Genomic DNA, 23,130 nt, shown 5'->3' on the forward strand with positions numbered 1-23,130 from the left:
ATACTAGTTCACTTGGAAACCAATATGGATTGGGACTTCACGATCAGTAAACAGAAGTGGGAGGGTCAGGGATGGGAATTCTCTTGCAGATTCCTGAATTCTTTGAGGTATATAACATTGGACAGACAGACACCCCAGATGTGGGGGGTTTCTTTATCGTCACTAAATGACAAATCTCCTATAAATCAAGCGGACCAATATCTTTGCATGGATTGCACTGTGTTGTTGATTACTAATATAACCCATGATTTTTTTCTTTGCCCGTACAGATGTTTGAGGAAAGCAGTGACTCGCCACAACGAGGCGAGTCTTCTCCCTCGTCAGTAGGAACAGTAAGTCTCTCCACACCTGGTATTAAAACCTCTAACCTAATATCTTAGTTTTGGGGATTTTTTCTTCCTTTTCTATTACTTTAGTCTCTTCTTAATTTTTCTAGTGCTGTCCTAGTTTTACTAAGTACTTTGTTCCTTACTCTGTACAATCATGTCATTATCTGACCTCTTTGTAACCCTTTTAAAGTAGTATTATAATTTTCTTGCGCTTTAGTTGCAAACATGTCCGGCTATAATAGACTCCAATATAAAGCTTTCTGGACTTTAAAGACCATTCTAAGATTAAATCTTTGACTGCATGAGATACAGATTTCGTGAATTCTAATCTGCTTCTTTAACATATACATGATGTTCAACTTTAGGATAACATTTATGTATGTATAAAAAGTGTAATGATCACAATTTTGAAAATCCTTCAACACATGGAAAATTTAATTTTAAAACATTTGATGGAGAAATGAACTAGTAAAGAGAAGACTTCAAAATCACCATAATACATTTTAATTTAACAGTTACCTCCCAGTGTTTTGATAGCGATTCTTTTTGCATGTTATACATGCATTATATATACTGTATTTATATTATCGATATGACTGTACGATTTCTCAGGAAGATGAGTCAATCCTGGCTCCCTCGACAGAGAACGGAGCGAGTGTAAGTGTTCCGTATATACACATATGGCCTGTGGGCAGTGATGTCAATCACTCCAATATATCTATCTTATAGCTGTCAAATACAATATTGTATATATTCCTCCTCGGATATATCCATTGTTTTCTTTATACAGCTTTTAGATGATTGTGTTTCGGTATTTTCTATGGCCATTATGACACTCAGAAATATAACTCGAACACACCCCAATGTATGGTTGTGTCTCTCCCGGGATCACCCTTTTGTCTTTTTCTACTTTTGGTGTGCAATTTCTAATCTATCAATTGTAATTTACTAACACAGCTGCTAAACCATAGATTTCAACATTAAATCATGTATTTCAACATTAAATCATGTATTTCAACATTAAATCATGGATTTTATCATTACCGTACAGACGCATTAAATTCATATGATATTTGGCAATAGTTGCAGAGTTAATTCAACATACCAAATCAAGCTACAATAGATTGCTTTGGTTTATAAAATGATTGCAAGTAATTTCTGTTAGTGTTTGCTTAAAATCAGTTTCGAGGATTAAATTGCCATAGTTTTTGTAATTCATTGGCTGCTTATGTTGCTTATCCCAGGAGTAAATTAACGGATTGTTGAAAAATAACACTTCCCTCATCACTTTCACCTGAAATCTGTCAAAAAATCACAAAAAGATATGCTGGTTTTACCAAGAGATAACCCTTATCGTTAAATCGACTTATGAGTCATCTTATTTCCGTAAAGCTTTATGAATCATTTCCCACTGTTTTGAAGTTTGGATGTATTGAAAAAGACAAAAATATTTTTGTATCATAAATTCTGCTGTGATTAAATTCCCGGATTCCAATTTTTTCACACATTATCACATGCGTATATATACATGTACTGTTATATATCACTACACATTTGCTTTTCAGTGTTTCTATTAACTGCATGGAACTAATTTTGAAGTCTTTTAATTATAAATGTTTTAGTTTTGTATCATTTGATTAACCGTTCAAATATAATACAGCATCTTGTTGCAATGTAATATGGCATCTGATTTTGAAACATAGTGTAGCAAAAGAATTAACAGTATGTATCAAGTTCACTGATACCAACAACTCAATATGGTTGCCATAGTAACAGCATGGCTGATGAAATTGAAAGATTTTTTGCCTGTTGTGTGTTGCTTGTGAGTTTTTGTTATGTTTATGTTTTATAACTCTTTCTGTGCAGCCTAAAAGTCCCTTTGTCGCAGTTCAGTTGGAGAAGTGTGCAGCATGTCAGAAAACCGTCTATGCCATGGAGAAGATTGAAATGAATAAAAACTGCTACCACAGGGCCTGTTTTAAGTGTTCCCATTGTAACTCACGATTAACGTAAGATATTCATACACTGACTTTTCCTTTTTTTTACATTTTAGTTTTATGTTTTTATCGCAGGTTTCGCCACCTCCTTTATTTCTAGGCCAGATGATAACGACCCAGATACAGAGTTTTCAAAGAAGGAAACCATTAGACTAAATATTTTTTGTTTTTCTACTATCACTGATTCATAACAAACAATTAGTAGTTTGTATAAACCTATTTTATATGAACGATTCATATTTGAGCATGTATGAAAGAATATATTACAAATTAGACTTATGTGGAAATCATAGATAGAAGTGCAACTCTCTAACATTACTAAATGTAGAACATATGTACACCGATTTAGTCTGTAGAAATCTGTTTCCCCTAAGGATGAATTAAGCCAAAGAGCAATACAGATCCATGCTGTTGTTTTTACCCTAAGAGATAAGGAATCAGTCAACCAAATCATGAGGTGAAGAGAAAACTTGAACCTTCACCTTCAGCTGTTTTATTGTGTGTCGCTCTAGTTGGGTTCAATTGAGTAAATCATAGCCTTTAGTACTGTGTGTGTAAGTGCAGTATGTTACTGCATGTACAGCAAAAGCCTGCAGGATGCCGATGTGATACATTTCCTTTCCCATCATTGGTTTCCTTCCCCTGTGATGAAGGCCAATATCCTCCTTCTCATAACCAGTCCAAAATATATACATTTGACCTAGTTGATAACATTGACTTGTGCCATTATATATATACATAGTTTGATTAACATATCATTTAATTCCCTGGTGAAAGGTCCAAATATACCAAGGAAGTTTGAATTTATCTGTATATATATACATGTATTTGAAACAGTTTGATTGCATGTGGGTGTTTATTAGAGTGTGTGTAAATGCATTTTCAAAATTTTCTGAAGTGTGTAGGCATGTTTTTATAAGAAACAATCACAGCCAACCACTTGCAAAACTTCAATCACATGATGTGTATTATACATTTATACTTGTACTGGTATTTTAATTAAGTGGCAACGTAATGTTCCTATTTTCAATGTACTATCTACCTCTTAATCATATGTTAAGTCAAAGGTTCAATATTTTTTATTTATCAAGTATGTTTTAATTCAAAAATCTAGTATTCTTACAGCATTTCCTATTGTTATTGTATTTAAATAAATGTTTTAAAGAAGGACTTGCACATTGATTACTGTTAACGATGTTTTACCTTTTTAACAAAAAAATCATAATTATAATTGGTCACGCTAATCAGATGCAAAAATTGTCTTTTTTTCTTAGGGCAAAAACGTTCAGCATGAATGAGGGAGTTATGTACTGTACTAACCATTTCAAGCAGCTTTTTGCAAGGAAAGGAAATTACGACGAGGGATTTGGACGTCAGCAATATAAAAAGCGTTGGCAAGGTGACCAACCAAATGGGGAACAACAGACAGTTCCGGAGCCCACCGCTTGATGTCGTGTGCTTTATTTTTTGTCATTATGTAATTTTTTTGTGTATCATTGTATGATCAATATTGCCAATTCATTTGCCCATATTATACAGACATATATGTTACCATTGTGGAGAAAGAAAAAAAAACCAACAACATGCAAGCTCAAAAGTGTGTATATTTTGAAAGATGGAATACCAGCTTTTGATATTGGACGATTGAGAAAACAAAGGGAGGTTACCATCTCGTAGACAGAAAGTGGTGGATGTAGGGCTGGGATGCTTCACCAGAGAAGGGTCAGTGCTAGCTACGATCCGAATGTTAGCAATTGTTTTTATTTATACCACCTGTAAGGATAGAATGCTATTTAGTATTTATTGTCAGTTCTATGAAAAGTGTTTTACCATATTGGGACAATTGAGTACACATGTATGTGTACTAGTCGTATGCTGTGACAACACCACCACATTCGAAAATTCATCTGTTGAACATTAAAATAGTAATAAATATATTTGTTTTCATGCCAGAATATATATGTACAAGTAGAGTTTCTGTTAACAAAATTTGGTTCGGAAATGTAATGTGTGCCCTGAATATTTGTGTTAGTTTGAAGATCTCAGGCATGCATATGTCTTCCATTGGTTTGAATGAAAATTTGAAAAACAAATTAGAATCCCAGTTTATAGTTTGCATTGTTACAAGGTCCTTGAAATGGGCTTGACATTTGAAAATTGTGGAATGTGTTACATGAAAACATGTATACTATGCTAAAGAGTGTGATATGAGTGCAATTTTATTTAATAATATCAGTTGTTTGCAGATCTTTGAAATATCACTTTATATTTTTTGGTCAGCTGTACCATAGTCATTTGTATGTTTCTATACTATCATATATCACTTTTATAGAGTTCTACACCAAAGACTGTCTGAAAGGCAGATAATCATATTTTAATTTGTATGTATTATTGAATATTGTGAAGCTTCTCCAATTTTTTTTTTTAATTTTTAATTTTTTTTTGCTTATTGAAAGAAATATAATTTTCTGTTTGTCCTTGATTCATTATCATGTTTTGTTCGGACTAAACAGTTTAATTATTGCATGATAAAAAGCCCTGTTTAATTGAAGTACAAAATATTTTGGGGGCGGGGATTGTGCAGTGTAAGTTCTCTCCCTTGTAAATCTGTGCATATTCTTAAGATTCAAGAAATGCAAGATAAAGTTGAGTTGTGTTTGTACAATATTTGACATGTTTTAGTCACCTGATATTTTGGAAATGCTTTGACCTGAAAGTTATTTGTGCAAGCTACTTTGGTATTAAGAATTGTGATATATGAAATAATGTGACATGTGTCACACTGGTAACGTGATTTGATCATGTGACAATCTAGTTTGTCCGTAACTTTAATGATTGATGTCTCATTCATATAAACATCAACTGAAGGTTTATATATATGTGCTTTCAACCGTAAATTAATTATCAAGCTATAGCAAATATTACTGCATAGGACTTTTGCAATAAAAATTTTTTCCAGTAATAGTTTTGTTTTTACATCCTGGATAGAGAAATATCAAAAATTATGTATTGACCTGCCATCCGATCCATAAAACCCCCATCTTAATCATTATGCAATACAAAACTTGGTATCAAATGAAAGATAATTAACATACACAGTAATTCACCAAAAGAATTTTCAAAATTGACAAGACATATAAGAAATATCTGTTATAGAGATTAACATTAATCCCTATGAGAAAAAACATTTCTGACATATGAAGTCCATTAGAATATAATCTCCAAAGAAAGCTCATGGTGAAAAGATTCCTATTATCATGGTCTTTCAAAATATGCAAAGAAAAGTAAAGGTCATCAAACAAATTATGAAAATATTTAATTTTTTCTACAAGGGGAGATAACCCTGACAAAAAATCTCAATCTCTACCCAGAGTTATCGTTCCCGCTACGCTCCACTAATACCTCTGTCAACGTCTAAAAAGTTATATCAAAACATACAAAAACTAACTTAGCATATCGAACTGTAATGATAATATCTGAGCAAATCAAACACTTCTCTGAATTTTTTTAAAATCAGAAGATGGTAAATATGAGACACCTGAGCGAATTAGAAGGTTTATATAAATATTCATTCATTCAATAATACTAGTATAATCATGGAATTCGTTGTTTTTGTGAACCTACTTAAAGATTTAAAGCATAAAACTTAAACTTATAAAATTATTATCCATGATGCTATAGGTATAGGTAAGTTTTGCCAAGAATCTTGACATTTAGACGTTGACAGAGGTGTTGTAGCGCAGCGTAATGCGCCCTTTGGTGAGAGATTGAAAAAATCTAATTCACTATAAATAGATGTGACATCATCTACTCTATCTGCCATCTTTATCTCGCAAAAAATCAGGCATTTTGTTTTCACAAAACATTTGGTGCTAGAAATGTTGACTTTTTGTGAAAATAAATGCCTTTATGGATCGGATACCATAATTGATTTCATCAGGTCAATCAAGAAACTGGTATTTTACTAGTCAATCGGTAAAATTGCAAGAGCATTGACAGTCTTGCAGGGGAGCTCAGGCGATTTTCTTACACTTAATACAGATGTGTTGTTCTTTGGGAAACCATTTTCCCCAGAGTGCTACAGATCTGTAGCTATGATCATTTTAGACTGAATTGTATTGTACATGTATATCACAATCTTTTATGAAGTTTTCAAAACCTTTAATAATTTTCTGAAATGATTAAAGATATTTACAGAAATGAATAGAAACAACCATTGTAATTCATCATTGCATGTAAATTAAATTGAACGATAAAGGAAGTGACCTATTTTGTTTACAATTCACTTACAGGTAGTATAGCAAGCATGTGTCCAGCCAGTGTAGGATTACACCATAAACACAGACTATGTGTGTAATGGTGTAAAAAAGCTCAATCAATTCCCCTGATTCCAATCATGACATGTACATTTTATCAGTGGAGCTGCCTTTTTTTTTTTTTAGCTTGCCTGAATCAAAGACTTGGCAAGGTTATATGTCCATCTGAAGGTGTGTATAAAGTTTGGAATATGGACCATATTTTGAGGGAAATGTTTGAAATGTTATGCATAATAGCATTGGGCTAAGGGCTTTTCAGAAACAAAATGAAGGAAGCAGTCCGTAATCAAAGGATGATAACTAAAAAACTGGAAAAAGCTAGTGGAATTGCTAAGAATTAAAGAACCGCTGATCTGATATCAACAAAACTGATACAAAAGCATCACAAAATAATGAAGACTTAAGGATGTATGCTACACCAAAGAATTTGATATGGATGAAAAATGGAGGATATGTACAACAATATTTTGAAAGTGAAGACTTTCAAATCTACTTTATTTAGTCAAAAAATGCAGTATTAGAAACCAGTCTGAAACAAAATTTGAAACCCCTGTTGGATTTGGACTCGCGATCTACAGTTCAGCAGTCGACGTGCTAAACCTACTTGGCTACTCAGCTAGGCGATTATTTTTTTAAACGAATAGACAAATATTGCTGATATCTATTTTCATCCATGTTTTAAAAGGAAGGCAGCCATTATAATGATGTAGAGTACATCCTTAATTTGGTCATGGCATTACCTCAGGGAAAAGGGAATCCAGGTGTTAAGGACACATCTGAATTGAATTTGAGAAGAATTTTCCTGATTACAACTTTGTAACCAAGAAACATTGGAGGCTCAAAGATTCTCAGAATACCCAGGGCCAGGTGAATTTTCCCAAAACTTATCAGGTCAAGGTCACAAGTAAACAAAATCAAAAATTCTTTATCGAGTCATAACGAAGTAAAGTAGTCCAGAACGCACGTTTCGTCCAAGAGTGTATAAAAAGGACAGGTGGTAGCTAGGCAGTTGAAGGTTATTTGTAAATACAAAATACTGGGCCTTTACTTATTGTAAATCATAACATCTTCATAAGTTGTCAGTCTTTTGCAATCCTTTGGGGTGTTATGTACAATGAAGGAAATTTCTGAACAACCAATTGCTGCAGGAGCAATTTTGCTGAATAACAAAAAGAGGATCAAAGGGTCGAATTCTGATCAGATTCGTTCTACTAGAGAGAGAAATCAGTATTTCCAAATGAAGGAATAAAGATATATTAATATAAACCCCTATCATTGAAATTGATCCTAAACCACATCTTGGCATTAAATGTTACAGCCACTTCTTGACCTGCATGTCTCATTACTGAAGGAAATGCGTGCACCTCTAATTTCTCCGAATGTTGACAATAACTCATTCTTACACATAGGTCATATGCTGGTCAAGGTCATCACAAAAAAAAAAATACCCCTCCCTTTGTAATGGAATGACAGTAGAGGTACATAGTTTTATCATAAGAAATGTGCAAGCACACATACCAATTATAAATAGCATAGATAATAAGGAGGCAATGGAGTTGATATAATTTTCATTTTCCAATGTTCCTCAATATAATTTACTTTAATTTTGTAACAAAATTAACACATCAACAGGAACATTATAGCAAATTTTTAAGATCATTGAACAACTGCTTAAATTACTGTGTACATTTCCAGCAGCATGTCACAGCTGCTTATCAGATGAATTTGAGTCACCCAACTTCCTACTGAGAGAAAAAACCCAAATGCTTATAGGAACTTTATTCACAATTTTCTTTATATTAATAACAAAATTTTTTTTTTTTTTTTTTTACAAAAGTTAAAAATGTCAAAGTTTAAAAGCACACTAAAATTTCTTGCATGATCCAAAATCCATACAAACACATATTACATAGTATTTATGCTTTTAGGGATAAAAGAATTCATATAGCAAGTCTGCATGTGGGATTTGGGAAATCTCACCCTCCAGTTGAATATTTTGGTCAGAAATAAATCACGTCAAGTCCATGACCAAAATATTCAACCCTGCAGGTGAGATTTCCTAAAGCCAACACGGGTCAGTTCATGATGGATTATTTTTCACCCTCTAGTTTGTAATTTATATGAAAATTCATGTAACATGGTTAAAAGATAAACATAGATAAAGTGTCTCATTCTCTCACCAGAGGGTGCAGCAAGCAAGCTTTACTTACACCTCTCTCTATCAATGCTTGGAAAATAGGTTCTACATCACATGACAATTTAATAACATGATCTATAAATAGTAGAAATTATGGATAAAAATTGCAATCCATGCAATGTGGCAAACAACAACTTAAATATGTATATTTCTTTTATCCTAAAATCAACTTCTTTTTTTTTTTATTGATCATTAGTATCAAAATGAACGCTCTCAAAACCTGTCACTAGGAAAACTGGATTGGAGGTTGGGGTGCATATGACAAACAGATTAAAAACCAAATAAGGTTTCCAGAAGAATTAATTGGGAGTAATGAAGCAAATGATGATGTCATAACAAACTAGATGTGTCAGTAGGAAACAAATGCTCCTGCTGAAATTCACATTTTGAGAACTGAAAGTCAAGGATGTGAAAATAACACTAGATGCAAATGAATTAAAAGGGTAAAAATTTAGTACTGACTGGACCATTTAAAGTCCAAGGGCAATAACTCTGGTAAAAGTAAGTTAATTCCTGGATCATAAACACAATAAAAAAAATTCTTATTATCTAAAAGAAAATCAGAAGGAAAATAATTGTCCTGGAAACAGTTAATGATTAGATATTTTCAAAGTAACATTGATGAACTAGAATTCGACAGACAGGCAATCAATATGAAGATAAATACCAAAAATCTGCTCATTTGCAAAGCACAGCCAAACAAAATTTTGAAAAAGTGAATAACAAGAAATTTTCAAAGTGTAAGTGCAATAACTTCCGTGAAAATAGGTTAATATGTAACTCAAAATTGATCTGTACATCATTAATGTAAAAAGATGTACAAAATTAAACCCAACTATGACAAACAGAACACAGTAACACTACATGTTCCGATCATTTCATGGAGAGCCACAAAAAAGTCCATTGGAGTATGCTGTACCGAGAGACAGGTAATGGGATCTTTACCCATGTTCATGACTTTGAAATTTTTGGAAAATATGTCAAGGCCATATCATCCCCATATCATGAATACTGTAAGTGAGGCTGATCATTTCTGCAATTCAAAATCATGGCAATAAGTGTATGCAATTGTTAACAGATTTTTCTGAAAGTTCTTTAATTCAAAAACAAAAATAAGACTTGTGCACCGTCATGATGATGGAATGGATTATTATGAATTGTAGAAATGAGCATTCTCACATCCCTCTGCATGTGGATTTCCTCACAACTATTCCCGTGTGTGGCCATGTAGGCTGTCTATATAAAAAGCAAGATGTTGCCATCTATGACTTACATTTTTCCACACTAGTTCATCTCAAGAACCAAAATCAATGTCACTTTCATAATGATATCAATCGCAAGTCTCTACATTTTCAAAGTCTTTCCTTACAAAAATCCACATCAAACAACAGATACTTCTTGCATCTAAAACCTAAAATGACTGGAGTCACTACGAAATTGTCTGTCAGCTGATGTCGGCATCTAGCTCCTCTAGTATTCTTCGTCTGGTCCCCGAGTTTTGTTCTCTGGTCGCAGGAACACTGTTGAGAGGATGGTGTCTTTCATAGTAAGTTTCGTAATATGAATCTGTAAATGTGTCTGTACTGCAAGTGGAAAGAAATCACACAAATGAACTGTACCATCCAATATGATATATCTGACAGTATGAAGATCTGTCATTCATTGTATACAACAAGAAGCCCATGGGCCACAATGCTCACCTGGGTCACCTTCGCCCTGCTGTTCTTCACACAATTTTTTAAAAAGACTTTTACCCTTTTTATTCCTCCCAAAAATGTTGACACTATATCATGACCCCACTCTAGCTCCATGGGGTCATGATTTAACCAAACTTGAATCTACACAACATAGGTATGCTTTAAAATCAATATTACTATGAAAATAGTGTAGATTCATTATATTCCTGAAGAAGTAAAGAAACTTGTCTAGTATACTCAATTGCTTTTGCAATGAAATATAGTTTAGATATAATTTAAAAAAAAAAAAAAATATATATATATATATATATATATATATATATATATATATATATAAAGCACTAAATAATCACAACTAGGTACTGAAAATGTTCGCCCCAGCCCGGGGTCGAACCAGCGACCTACGGCACCCACCGCCTAGCAAGATTGTCAAACCAGTGCATAAGTCCACTCGGCCACAACGACTTCCCTAAAAAAGGAAGCTTTGTTATGCTCCTAAAGCGCTACTTATACACACTGATGCAATCCCACACAGTCGCTGTGTCATTCAGTGTTTAAGATATTTTATAAGGAGAGTGGATCTCTCGATGCAATTGTATAGAATATTTAATATAAAGCACAAACAAACAATTATAACATATATATATATATTCCCCCCCCCCCCTATATATTCACATTTAAAACTTTGATCCCTATTGTGACCCCAACCTACTCCCGTGGGCCATGATTTTCAAAATTGAATCTGGACTATGTCAGGAAGCTTTCATGTGAATGTAAATTTTTCTGGCCCAGTGATTTTTCAGAAGAAGATTTTTAATGATTTTCCCTATATATTTGTATGTAAAAATTGATCCTCTATTGTTGCCTCATCTTACCCCCGGGGGCCATGATTTTAACAAACTTGAATCTGCATTATGTCAAGAAGCTTTCATGTAAATTTCAACTTTCCTGGCACAGTAGTTTTTGAGAAAAAGATTTTCCCTATATATTTGTATGTAACACTTTGATCCCCTAATGTGGTCCCATCCTATCCCCAGGGGCTATGATTTTAACAAACTTCAATTTGCACTATGTTAGGAAGCTTTCATGTAAATTTCCACTTTCTTGGCCCAGTAGTTTTTAAGAAGATTTTTAAACATTTTCCCTATATATTTCTATGTAAAACTTTGATCCCCCTTGTGGCCCCATCCTGCCCCCAGAGGCCATGATTTGAACAAACTTGAATATGCACTATGTTAGGAAGCTGTCGTTTAAATTTCCACTTTCCTGGCCCAGTAGTTTTTGAGAAGAAGATTTTTAAACATTTTCCCTATACATTGTATATTTGTATGCAAAACTTTGATCCCCCCCCTTGTGGCCCCATCTTACCCCCGGGGGCCATGATGTTAACAAACTAAAATCTGCACTATGTCAGAAAGCTTTCATGTAAATCTCAGCTTTTCTGGCCTAGTGGTTCTTGAGAAGAAGATTTTTAAATGACCCCACACTATTTTTGCATTTTTGTGATTATCTCCCCTTTGAAAAGGACATTTGAACAAACTTGAAAGCCCTTTACTCAAGGATGCTTTTGGCCAAGTTTGGTTGAATCTGACCAAGTGTTCTGGAGGAGAAGTCAAAAATGTAAAAACTTTACAGACAGACGGACAACAGGCGATCAGAAAAGCTCACTTGAGCTTTCAGCTCAGGTGAGCTAAAAAGCAGGAAACTATGCAGTTCCAAAATATATTCAAATTACTTTGAATATATTTTGGAACTGACTAATCATGGTCTTGCTGTTCTTGAGAAGATTTAAAATTATTTCCTATATATTAAAATGTAAACCTTTGGATCCGTATTGTAGCCCCATCCTAAGCCCTGGAGTCATGATTTGATTAAAGAATCTACACATGTCAGGAAGGTTTCACATAAGTTTCATCTTTTCTAACCTAGTGGTTCTTGCGACAAAGATTATCAAATGACCCCACCCTAATTCTACCTTTCCTTGATCATTTACCCTAGAAAGGGAGAGGGTTTCTTCATTTGAAGAATTTAAATTCCCATCACCTATAGATCCTCTGTACCAAGTTTGGTTGAAATTGGTTCTACAGAAGTTAAAAATGTTTATAGATGGATGGACAGACAGATGGATGGGCTATGGACAATGGGTGATCAGAAAAGCTCACTTGAGCTAATGTTATGATTTTCTTTTGCCTACAATCAATTAACAAATTCACACAGCAACTGCAATTACTAATACTTACTAAAAATAGTGATAGGCTACACAGTAGTAGATGACGAGAACGATGATGAGGAAGATGGTGAGGATGGAGTAAAAGATGGCGCTATCACTGGGCTGAAAATAAATAATTCATACTGTACACATATATCTAATTAATAAATAATTTATACTGTACACACATATCTAATTAATAAATAATTCATACTATCTAATTAATAAATAATTCATACTGTACACATATATCTAATTAATAAATAATTCATACTGTACACATATATCTAATTAATAAATAATTCATACTATCTAATTAATAAATAATTCATACTATCTAATTAATAAATAATTCATACTGTACACATATATCTAATTAATAAATAATTCATACTGTACACATATATCTAATTAATAAATAATTCATACTATCTAATTAATAAATAATTCATACTGTACACATATATCTAATTAATAAATAATTCATACTGTACACATATATCTAATTAATAAATAATTCATACTATACACATATATCTAATTAATAAATAATTCATACTGTACACATATATCCAATTAATAAATAATTCATACTGTACACATATATCTAATTAATAAATAATTCATACTGTACACATATATCTAATTAATAAATAATTCATACTATCTAATTAATAAATAATTCATACCGTACACATATATCTAATTAATAAATAATTCATACTATACATATATCTAATTAATAAATAATTCATACTGTACACATATATCTAATTAATAAATAATTCATACTGTACACATATATCTAATTAATAAATAATTCATACTATACACATATATCTAATTAATAAATAATTCATACTATCTAATTAATAAATAATTCATACTGTACACATATATCTAATTAATAAATAATTCATACCGTACACATAAATTAACTAATGGAACAATGACAACTGTGCATAACATTAAATTAAATTCATTTTCTTAATACTTATTGAAAACTTAATATCTGAATAAAATCTTCAGGACCCAATTGCATGAAGGTTAGTTAACTTTAACAGTTAACTTCCCATTAACTCTTACATTTATATAGCATTACTGTGAATTTACAGTAAGTGTGAACGACTCAGCTTCTCAAGTTCATTCGAGGTCTCGGATAGTTGGTTTCAAAACAAATCTGTCAATGATGACGCATCAAGGAAAGAACAATCACTGCGATTGGACCAATATTTAAAGGGGCGGGAATAAAAATAATTTTAGATGGGCACACGTGTCTCATTACATAATCTTTTAGCATGATGAAAGAGACTGCGAAAATGGAAAACCGATACCAACTAAAACAATGACATTGATTTTAAAATTACATGCCGAGGGTTTATATTATGGTAAAATCAGTAAGAAATTAGGCATCGCAAAGTACACGTTATAAAATTGTCAATCATGGGAACTCTTGCACCGAAAATGTCGCCAACGAAGCTCACACCGGATGTACTTTTGTTTATCGAGTATGAAATTAAAAAGAAATCAAGTGTATATTAATAGAGAAATCAGACAAAATTTATTAAGAAGAAGTATTTGTACCCCTGACAATGTACCATAGGTGTCTTTAATTTGTAGAGCTGCGAGAAATTTTTTGGGAAATGACTTTCAAGAAACTGCAAAGAAAATCTAAGAGAAGCATATTTCGTCTGAACACATGGACTCGTCACGAAATGTTTGTCTTTTTAAAATTTGAAAAATTTGACATCGTCTATTCTATATTTACAAATAAATGTGAATATAGAATAGAGAGGGTCAATTCGTGACGAGCCCCTGTGGTCTGAACACGAACGAAGTGTTGAAAACTTCTTTGCTACTGATTTTATTGCAATTTAGGCCGAGTCTGTTATATAGTTATATATATCTATATATCTATATATATATATATATATATATATATATATATATAAAACTTTAAACACTTTAAAGTTGAAATATTTCGACCGTGTTACCGGTCTTCTTCAGTCATGTTTTCTTGTGTATATGTATATATCCAAATTGTGTTTTTAAAAAAATCACAGTGTCCGGTATAAAATATTAAAAGAAATAGAATAAACAGTACTGTTTATTCTATTTCTTTTAATATATATATATATATATATATATATAGACGAAGCGAGTGTCGCGTTCGTACAACGGGTAATCGCAATCATGGACATAAAGTTAGGAGTGGACCATTGATATAGGTCCAAAGGTACGCCAGTATCGCAACATTAACAATCAACCTTTGCTGTGGTTTATTATGACGTTATAGAAGGCGCGTCTAATGCTAACGAAATACTGAATTTCTTTAATAATGTGTTACATGTACAGGAGAGGGATGGTTTGGGGAATTTAGTTTTTGCTAGAATTCACAGAACTTGCCGTTGTTCATTCAATTAACAGTATCTAGCGATGGTTACTTCCGAATTTCTTACGAAAATGTGGGTATATATAACAGTAAAAGACATCAAAGCATCCAATTGCCATGTGTTGAAAATAAATGTTTTCTCGAAGTAGAATATCTATTGATCTTATTACTTAATCTGACAAATTATTTTAGGGGCGAGATCAAATGTTCAATGTTAGAGAAAACTGAGTTCGCATAGTTCTCACCAAGACAACCCCCCCCCCCCCCCCCCAATACAAAACTAAATATGAAGTATGTTGAAACTAATCGATTAACAAGTAAAACAAATGAAAGTGTACATTGAAACTATTAAACGTTTATTAAACTGTATTATGTAGTTTTAAAGTCAATTGTCTTTTTTTTCCACTGACGTGTAATCGATGTCGGATGACAGAAACTTAGTTTTTACTCCCTCTTCCCCCTAACTATTTGAATTTAGAAATTTTTCCGACATCGATCTTTTCCAATGCTTTGCAAGATTTCGAAAATATCCTCTGAGAGATTTATTTTAAAATAACGATATGGAAACTGTGAATGTGAAAGAGACAACAAAACAAAAGCATTGTTCTTAAACGGACAAAATCGCCTATAGAAACATGTACTGAAATTTCTGATCACTTACAACTGACAAGTATCTACAGGAATTTAAGGGAGTAACCTTTCAATTTTTATTGGGATATAGAGGCAACTGCGGATCCTGCCTTTTCCCGCAGCATTTTCGATCCCGTCATTTTCTTTTTTTCAATATTCAGCACTATTTGAATTCTGGGATATTGCTATCCTGCCTTTTCTTTACATATCGGAGCTCGCCTTTTTCATCCTGTATTCCCCCTCCCATACTTATTGATACTGCGATGGATCATAAGTATAGCACGGTTATTCCTGTTTAAAAGATAAAATTTATAAGGTATCTGATAAAAAGTTATATCTTCTAAAGTTTACGAGATATCTTGTATCTTTTATAAGACATCTTATATTTTTTTCTTTATAAGATATCCCATCACTTTTATACATGTAGATATCTAGTATATATAAGATAAACTTTACAAGGCATTTTATTAACGTAATCTCAAATCGCCGTTGTTGTCAAATCAAAACCGATAGCTACGTACAGTGCAACTTACACTGAAATCAAATAGTGAAACTTACACTTGTTAGGCACGAGATAATATAATGCCAAATACTTGGGACCGCCTACCTATAATTTAACCGACCTATCAAAAGCGCTCTTTAAAATCACTCGGGGACTTTCCAATGAACTATCTGGAGCACGTCATGTACTTGCCGATATGTCTCGTTCACACTTACTGTAAATCCACAGTAACTGTCAGTTAAACTTAACTAACTTTTGTGCAACTGGATCCAGGTGAATTTGTATGTAAAACACAGGGTAGTATTTTCATGTAAAATCACACATTTTCATGGGCTGAGAAAAAAGGTAAGTTTGTAGGGCAATCTCTACTAGAGTGCGGTTTCACTTTCATCTCCGCTCTTGTTTCTGATGTAGTTGGATATGAAAATAAAGTATGCTTAGAAATCATTGCAAAAAACCTCAGAAATATCAGTACTATAAGCACATTATAAATATTATCTTATCTTATCTATATTATTGACAGGAAAAAAGATATCAATAAAATAGTTTTCCCCATTCTATATAGATAAAGTCAGAAACATTAAAATTCTGTCATTTAATTGTTTAATTTCGTTAAAATTCTTTCATTTAATTGTGTCACAAGATTCTTGTAATTTAAACAATAACAGGTGAAAGTGAGGCTTGCATAGCACCCTCTGGTGGAGATTGGTTTACAATGTCTTTATTGTGTGGCTGAAGAGTTGTCTTTCTCGAAGGTAGTTCTGTAGAGGATAAACTAAGGAAAGTAGTTCTGTAGAGGATAAACTAAGGAAGGTAGTTCTGTAGAGGATAAACTACATCTCGTACATGTATATCTATTTCATGAAATCTATGAAAATTAAACACCAGTGAAAATAACAGATTTTACAGTACTTAAAACTTTTGCATATCTCGATCAAACGAAGTTTCCACAACTAATTTTCTTTAAATTATCTATGATATGAATTGTAAATATATGCGTACATTCTTAAAATCATCAGACATACTGAGGTTTCATTATTTTCAAGGGTTTTTGCCAAAGATACAATTTTAAAGTATGTAAATTTATGAGCAGCTACCCATTATCAACCATGCACTTTATTGACCACTCAGGTGATTTTGTGGTAAATTGCTCAAATTCGAAAATGATGAAAATTGCTCTTCAACGATTTTAAAACACGGAAACCACAGTACATGACATAATTTAAGATATTTGATTATGAGCACGATAAGATTTATTTTAGAATTCTTTTAGATAATTCAAAATTTTGTTTGGGTTACGTATCAACATACCTCTTCTATGGCAGACTCCCAATACTTCTTACAGGTGAGAAATGAGCAGATATTTTGTGTCGAATGAGTTATTAGGAATTCTGTAGCATTTTTACTCAAGCCATCAGGAATACAAGCGCTCAACAATTTCTGCAAAAATATACTCTTATTTAAACTTAAATTGATGTACTGTTTATAATACTGTTTTAAACTAGCCATCACTAGTTCATGCAGTTTTTATGAATCAATGTTTATTTTCATTGATTCAAATTACAAAAAACTGTGCAGCCTAGTAGAGACCGAAGGGACACAAAGCTCCCAACTCCTGGAAGGTTTAGCAATTACTGACCATGTGGTTAATATAATGTATATAAATCTCTCCTTCTACCCTCTTTTTACCATATTAAAACTAGAAGAATGTATGTGTAATGTATGTTATGACTATGACAAGAAAAATGTCCAAATATTTACACCACACAATCAATGCCAAATTCCAGGAGTTTCTGTCCCTGAGCCACCATTGGGTCAAGCAGTTTCGAATTCAATTTGAATTGTTGAAAAATGAAAACAACATCTTCTAGTCTGATAAACCATGCAAAACATGCCAAAACCAATAAGTTACCCCCCTCCTCCCAGGTAATGCAGTTTGAAACATAACTTTGAATCATTGAAAAATTACTATAATATATCTAATCCTGGCAAAAACCACAACATGTACATACAACCCACAGACCACTTGCTTTACTTTCCTGCCCCCCCCCCCCCTCCCCACTACTTTTGATTTGCCTCTGATGCCTGCCTATGGATAATAAGAGCTGCACATATGCCTCAAAATATGCCCACTCAATAGATATAATAGTCATTAAGAAAGTTCAAAAGATTAACTTTCAATAAACCATTCTTTGTTTTGACAGTGTTACATCAAAGAGTATTAATAAAATGCTAGTTCTAAGATGGCTTTGGTAAGTTTACTTTCAACTGAAGAAAAATTTCACTCTTGAGAAGCAACAATATTACTTTTAAAAATATCCTTAGCACCAATGCATGGGACACATGAAGTTAGATTAGTCTTATTAGTAATGTTTGTCATGATTACCCATGAAAGTGTGACCTTGAGAAATAAAAGGCATCTTCCTCTCACCCAGGGGATGATGTGTACCAGCCTTGAATATCCTAGCCTTATTAGCACGATTTTTAATCTTACTACAAGGTGCTAATGGATGAACAGAATAAACTCACAGACATACACACAGACACTGTATCATACCATAATACAACTCGTTCATGATGTTTGAATATGTGGATTAAGTATGAAATTTACCCAAGAAAGTTTTACCTTGAACTTTGACCTTGAAAAACATTAGACTTCTTCCTCTAATCATTGGTAACATGCGTACCAAGTTTGATGATCCTAGCCTTATCAGTAATGTGTTTATATATCTGGCCAACAAGATGGTGACAGATGAATACACTGGCAGACGGATAGATGCAATCCTATAACAGGACTCCACCTCGTCTATGACGGGCATATAAAAACGAGGTAAAAGTAATTAATGAGGAGTACATTGCTACACTGTATTATATACTAAATTCCAAACCTCACAATCCTCCATTAGGTCTTTCATGTCACTCTCCAGACACAAAGAAACGTCCCAGAATTCCTTCTTCCGTCTTCCCGCAATGATGTCACACCTCATGATGTCACAGTAGTCCCCAAAGCAAACAGCTGACTGGTCCTTGTAGAAGTAAAATAAAAATTCAATTTGGAAAATCAAGTGCAATAGAATAAAAGTTCTTGGTTCACAAATCTTAATTCTGACCTAAATTCAAAACTAAAAGTGCTTCACAGGTAAGTCAAGGCTCTCCATAGAATATCACAGAGCACTTTGTGCCTTTATTTCTCTGTACCAATATATGATGCCATAATGGAAAATGACAACAAGTCACTGCAAAGTTGAGCTGTTATGACGGCGAGAGTGTCATAAACTTTAGACCTACTGCATGTAAAATGTCAGAACACTATTGGAAAATTCACATGTCTTCATTGTATCTCTAAATCTTGTATGTCTGAATATTTAAAATAGTTTGCTAAATTACCCTTGATTGAAATTCAGCGAGTTCAAAATGCTTTTTAAAAAATACTCTTTTGAAATGTACTCCGTTTTATACCAGTGGTTAGAGGTAGAATTTATTATGTGTTTATAAAAGAGTCTGGCGCAGGTAATGATGAGGATTGATTTGAAATCTTTTGTGGAAATCTGTTAGTGGAGTTTGTTCTCTAACTGAATCTTGCTGGGAAAAATGTGTGATGGCTTTGTTTGAATACAGATTACAATGTTGAGTGGGGAATACCCTCAAATGTGTTGGTAAGATGAACTCCTCATGAAATATTTTGTACCCAAATAATACCACTTTTCCCAAGCACATTTCGGGTACACAAGCTACGAAAAGTTTATTTATATAACAAATTTTTTTCAAAAATTGTGTTAATCAGATGTGCCAAAGCGATTTATGTGAAACTAGTGATGGGCAATCGGGGGAAAAAAATTAATCGATGATCGGATTAATCGGATGCACCTTTTCGATTGATTAATCGAAAAATAATCGAATTTTATTCATTTCAAATTTATAGCAGAAATATATTAAATTTACTTTATTTTTTACCCTAAATATCAAGTTAATTAGAATAAAATCATAAGATTGATCGAATGTATCTAGTTTAACGTCTCTCTCGAGAATTTTTCACTATGGAGACGTCTAAAATCATTTAAAATTTGAAGTTAATAATCCCATACTATCGATTTTGTTTTCCCGGAATAGGGATAGATCTCTCGACTGTTGTTGTTCCTATGGGTTAGAATAGAGCCTCATTTCCCCTGACTTGTTGTAAGAGGCAAAATCCGATGAGGTATAAAAAATTAAATATATTAAATGAAATGAAATACAATAAAAATGAAATACAAAAAATAGAAATAAAAAACATACATTTGCAGTCAAACCTCGTTATCTCGAACTTGGTGGGACTGAGAAAAAACTTAAGAGATATCCGAGGATTTAAGATATTGAGGGTAAAATACTTAAAGAATAAGTGGTTGGGACTTTCAAATCACTTCAACATGTCCATGGTATTCGAGATATCGGTGTTCAAGATACTGAAGTTCAACTGTATGTGATAAAATAGAATAAACGTATTGTCGCTGAACCTCCAGCTGGCTGGAGTACTTTGTATGGTAATGATATTCCTTAAGGTCATTTGCACTAACTCCTAATCAAAACGATAACTTAATTGTAACAACTTTCCAAGGTCCTGATCAGGGAGACATCTCCACCGAGTTTACCCTCAGAGATGAGTGAAAGCAACAAACTATACTACATCTATGTGCATACTTCTCTGACAAATTCAGGATGTTTGTTGTCAAAATGTTGGTCTAGGAAATCTTCAGAGTAGAAGCCCTTCCCACAGTAATTGCAGTACCATTTGGAAATTCCCTCGGAAAATTTGTTTTCTTCCTGTAACAAGTATTTATCCCTCTCCGGAGATATAAGACAGGTGTCGGGAAAACTGGCCTTGACTTGATGAAAAAGTGGATACATGACCTAGAGACAAAAAAGTAGTCTGTGAAGTGCATAAAACACAGAAAATTATCATCATTGGGTAATGTGTACTTTGCATTTCAAATTCAAAAGAGCATGATATATGTATATATATATATATATATGCAACATGGAACCCAAAATATTAGGGCATTTCATACTAGTATTCTGCACAAAATGAATTGTGCACACACACACACACTTGCACATGAACCATCATGTCACTATGCAACTCTGATGCCTGAACATGACCATGAATTTTTTTTATTTTTTTTTCAAAGACTAGTTTAAGCAATTTCTTCTCGAGCAAACAATTAACTTTTTATAGAGGGGGTGGGTGGGCAGAGTTTTTTTTTCTTTTGGATCTTATGGGGAACTTTGGAAAATATATTGCAGACTTTTAAAATATTTCTGCTCTATGTAACAATTGTGACTTATACATGTACCATCTGCCTGGTGTGCGACTCCAATGAATGCCTTTTCTCAATTCCCTCTTGCGAAAGAACAGGCTCAAATCTATACGGCTCCTAACTTAACTGTTTGTGAATTGTCATGTTTACAGTGCTGCTGAGAAATAAAATGGAATCGATGGTGTGACATCATGAATTAAACCTCAATGGCCGCTCTCTTAGCGGCGGCTAATTTAAAATATTTGATAGATTAATATTGATTTAATTGTTAAGCAAGGATTTTTGGTGTTAAAAGTCTGTCATTTACAATATCAGAAATTAATACATTATTCATAAAAACAACAATGTGGTTAGGGTTGCCTTTCCCTTTACTGTGTAGCAGGAATGAATTCATATGAATATCATTTATGTTTTATCTTATATGCTTACCTGTCTTTGATATTGTACAGTGTACTACCTTCATTTTAGTTGTTTATTTACATGTAAGTCTTATTTGACAATTTCTGCATATGCCCACGTGTTCAATCATCAAAACAATCTTTAACTTTCGTAACCTTGATTTTCATTGGATTATTATCCGGAATTACATGATTTAACCTCTATGGGTGGTACTAAAATATGGGTAAAGTTCATACCCTCAATATTCTATTCAATATATTCAAAGTTATGATTTTCTATTGTCCAAAATTAGTATAAATACCCTGATTTACCTTAGTTAGTTGGGGGACTTAGAAAGCATTAACTTGCTGCAAGTATCTCACTTTAGATTCAGGTTTATTAGGTAGTTACCAGGTTGCACCAAGTCTTTCTCTGATGACGCCTGTTAAATTATTTTAGACCCCAAAAACTAAAAGTTAGGAGATAGGTATATAAATATACATAATTTAAATAGGGTTTTCATTTTCTTAGCCCCCCCCCCCCCCTCTCTAAGTTAGGTAGGATAATTTGTCCCTACTCTGGGTTGGGGGTTGGTTAATTTATTATCATTAATATATAGACATATACTTTATATTCAGAGACAGGATTTTTTCCTGATCATTTTTGTATCATCATTGAATCTTTTATTCATTTATTTTTCTCTTCTTTGTGTGTTGTTAAAGGGACTGATTCACGATTTTCCCTAAAATTTTCTTTTTCACTTTTAATGATCAAAATTTACTGTCTAATGTGTTTAAAAGAGTTCACATAAAAATTAAGGCTATACATTATCACAGAAGCTCATTTTAGAGAGTTTATTATTTGTTTTGTAAACAAAAATTGCGGTATGTTATTGTTTACAAAATATTTGAAAGAAATGGAAATCGATCTAAGTTTATTATATCTTTCACATTTCAAGCATTTTTGGGATAAAATGTGTCATCTAAAAGTTCAAATTTGTGACTATGCAAAATTAAAATGCTTTATATTACAAAATCAATATTTCACTTATTACTTTGTATACATAGAAAGCCTCGAGTCTTTGTTTACATAACACAGATTTATGGCTAAAATATTGCTTTTATTCTTGCATTCAGAAGGTCAAAATTTTGGCTGTCAACATGAAATGAGTTATATTTTTAATGCTTAC

The 23,130-nt window shown here is 32.9% G+C and overlaps 2 protein-coding genes across 53 annotated transcripts in view; one reads left to right on the top strand and one right to left on the bottom strand.

Annotated features, from left to right (window-relative positions):
- Positions 1-5,288, top strand: part of LOC125647905 (titin-like) — a 58,199-nt gene extending 52,911 nt beyond the window's left edge. For 15 of the 50 annotated variants that reach the window (XM_056140423.1, XM_056140428.1, XM_056140425.1 and 12 more), the window contains 4 exons: positions 270-332; positions 942-986; positions 2,196-2,338; positions 3,601-5,288. In XM_056140423.1, the coding sequence (XP_055996398.1) occupies positions 270-332; positions 942-986; positions 2,196-2,338; positions 3,601-3,775 (426 nt within the window). In that variant the 3' untranslated portion in view covers positions 3,776-5,288. Of the gene's footprint in view, positions 1-269; positions 333-941; positions 987-2,195; positions 2,339-3,600 lie in introns of those variants that run through there. The other 35 variants (XM_056140444.1, XM_056140442.1, XM_056140443.1 and 32 more) reach the window with 11 other exon arrangements.
- The window catches only part of LOC125647907 (uncharacterized), a 21,019-nt gene continuing 2,783 nt past the window's right edge, over positions 4,895-23,130 (bottom strand). For all 3 annotated transcript variants that reach the window (XM_048874767.2, XM_048874766.2, XM_048874765.2), the window contains exons 3-7: positions 20,947-21,156; positions 19,158-19,295; positions 17,581-17,709; positions 12,777-12,868; positions 4,895-10,422 (exon numbers count right to left, since the gene is read on the bottom strand). In XM_048874767.2, coding sequence (XP_048730724.1) covers positions 10,284-10,422; positions 12,777-12,868; positions 17,581-17,709; positions 19,158-19,295; positions 20,947-21,156 — 708 coding nt within the window. In that variant the 3' untranslated portion in view covers positions 4,895-10,283. The remainder of the gene's footprint in view (positions 10,423-12,776; positions 12,869-17,580; positions 17,710-19,157; positions 19,296-20,946; positions 21,157-23,130) is intronic.

This window comes from Ostrea edulis, chromosome 6, assembly GCF_947568905.1.
Source record: "Ostrea edulis chromosome 6, xbOstEdul1.1, whole genome shotgun sequence".
Taxonomy (NCBI): Eukaryota; Metazoa; Mollusca; class Bivalvia; order Ostreida; family Ostreidae; genus Ostrea; species Ostrea edulis.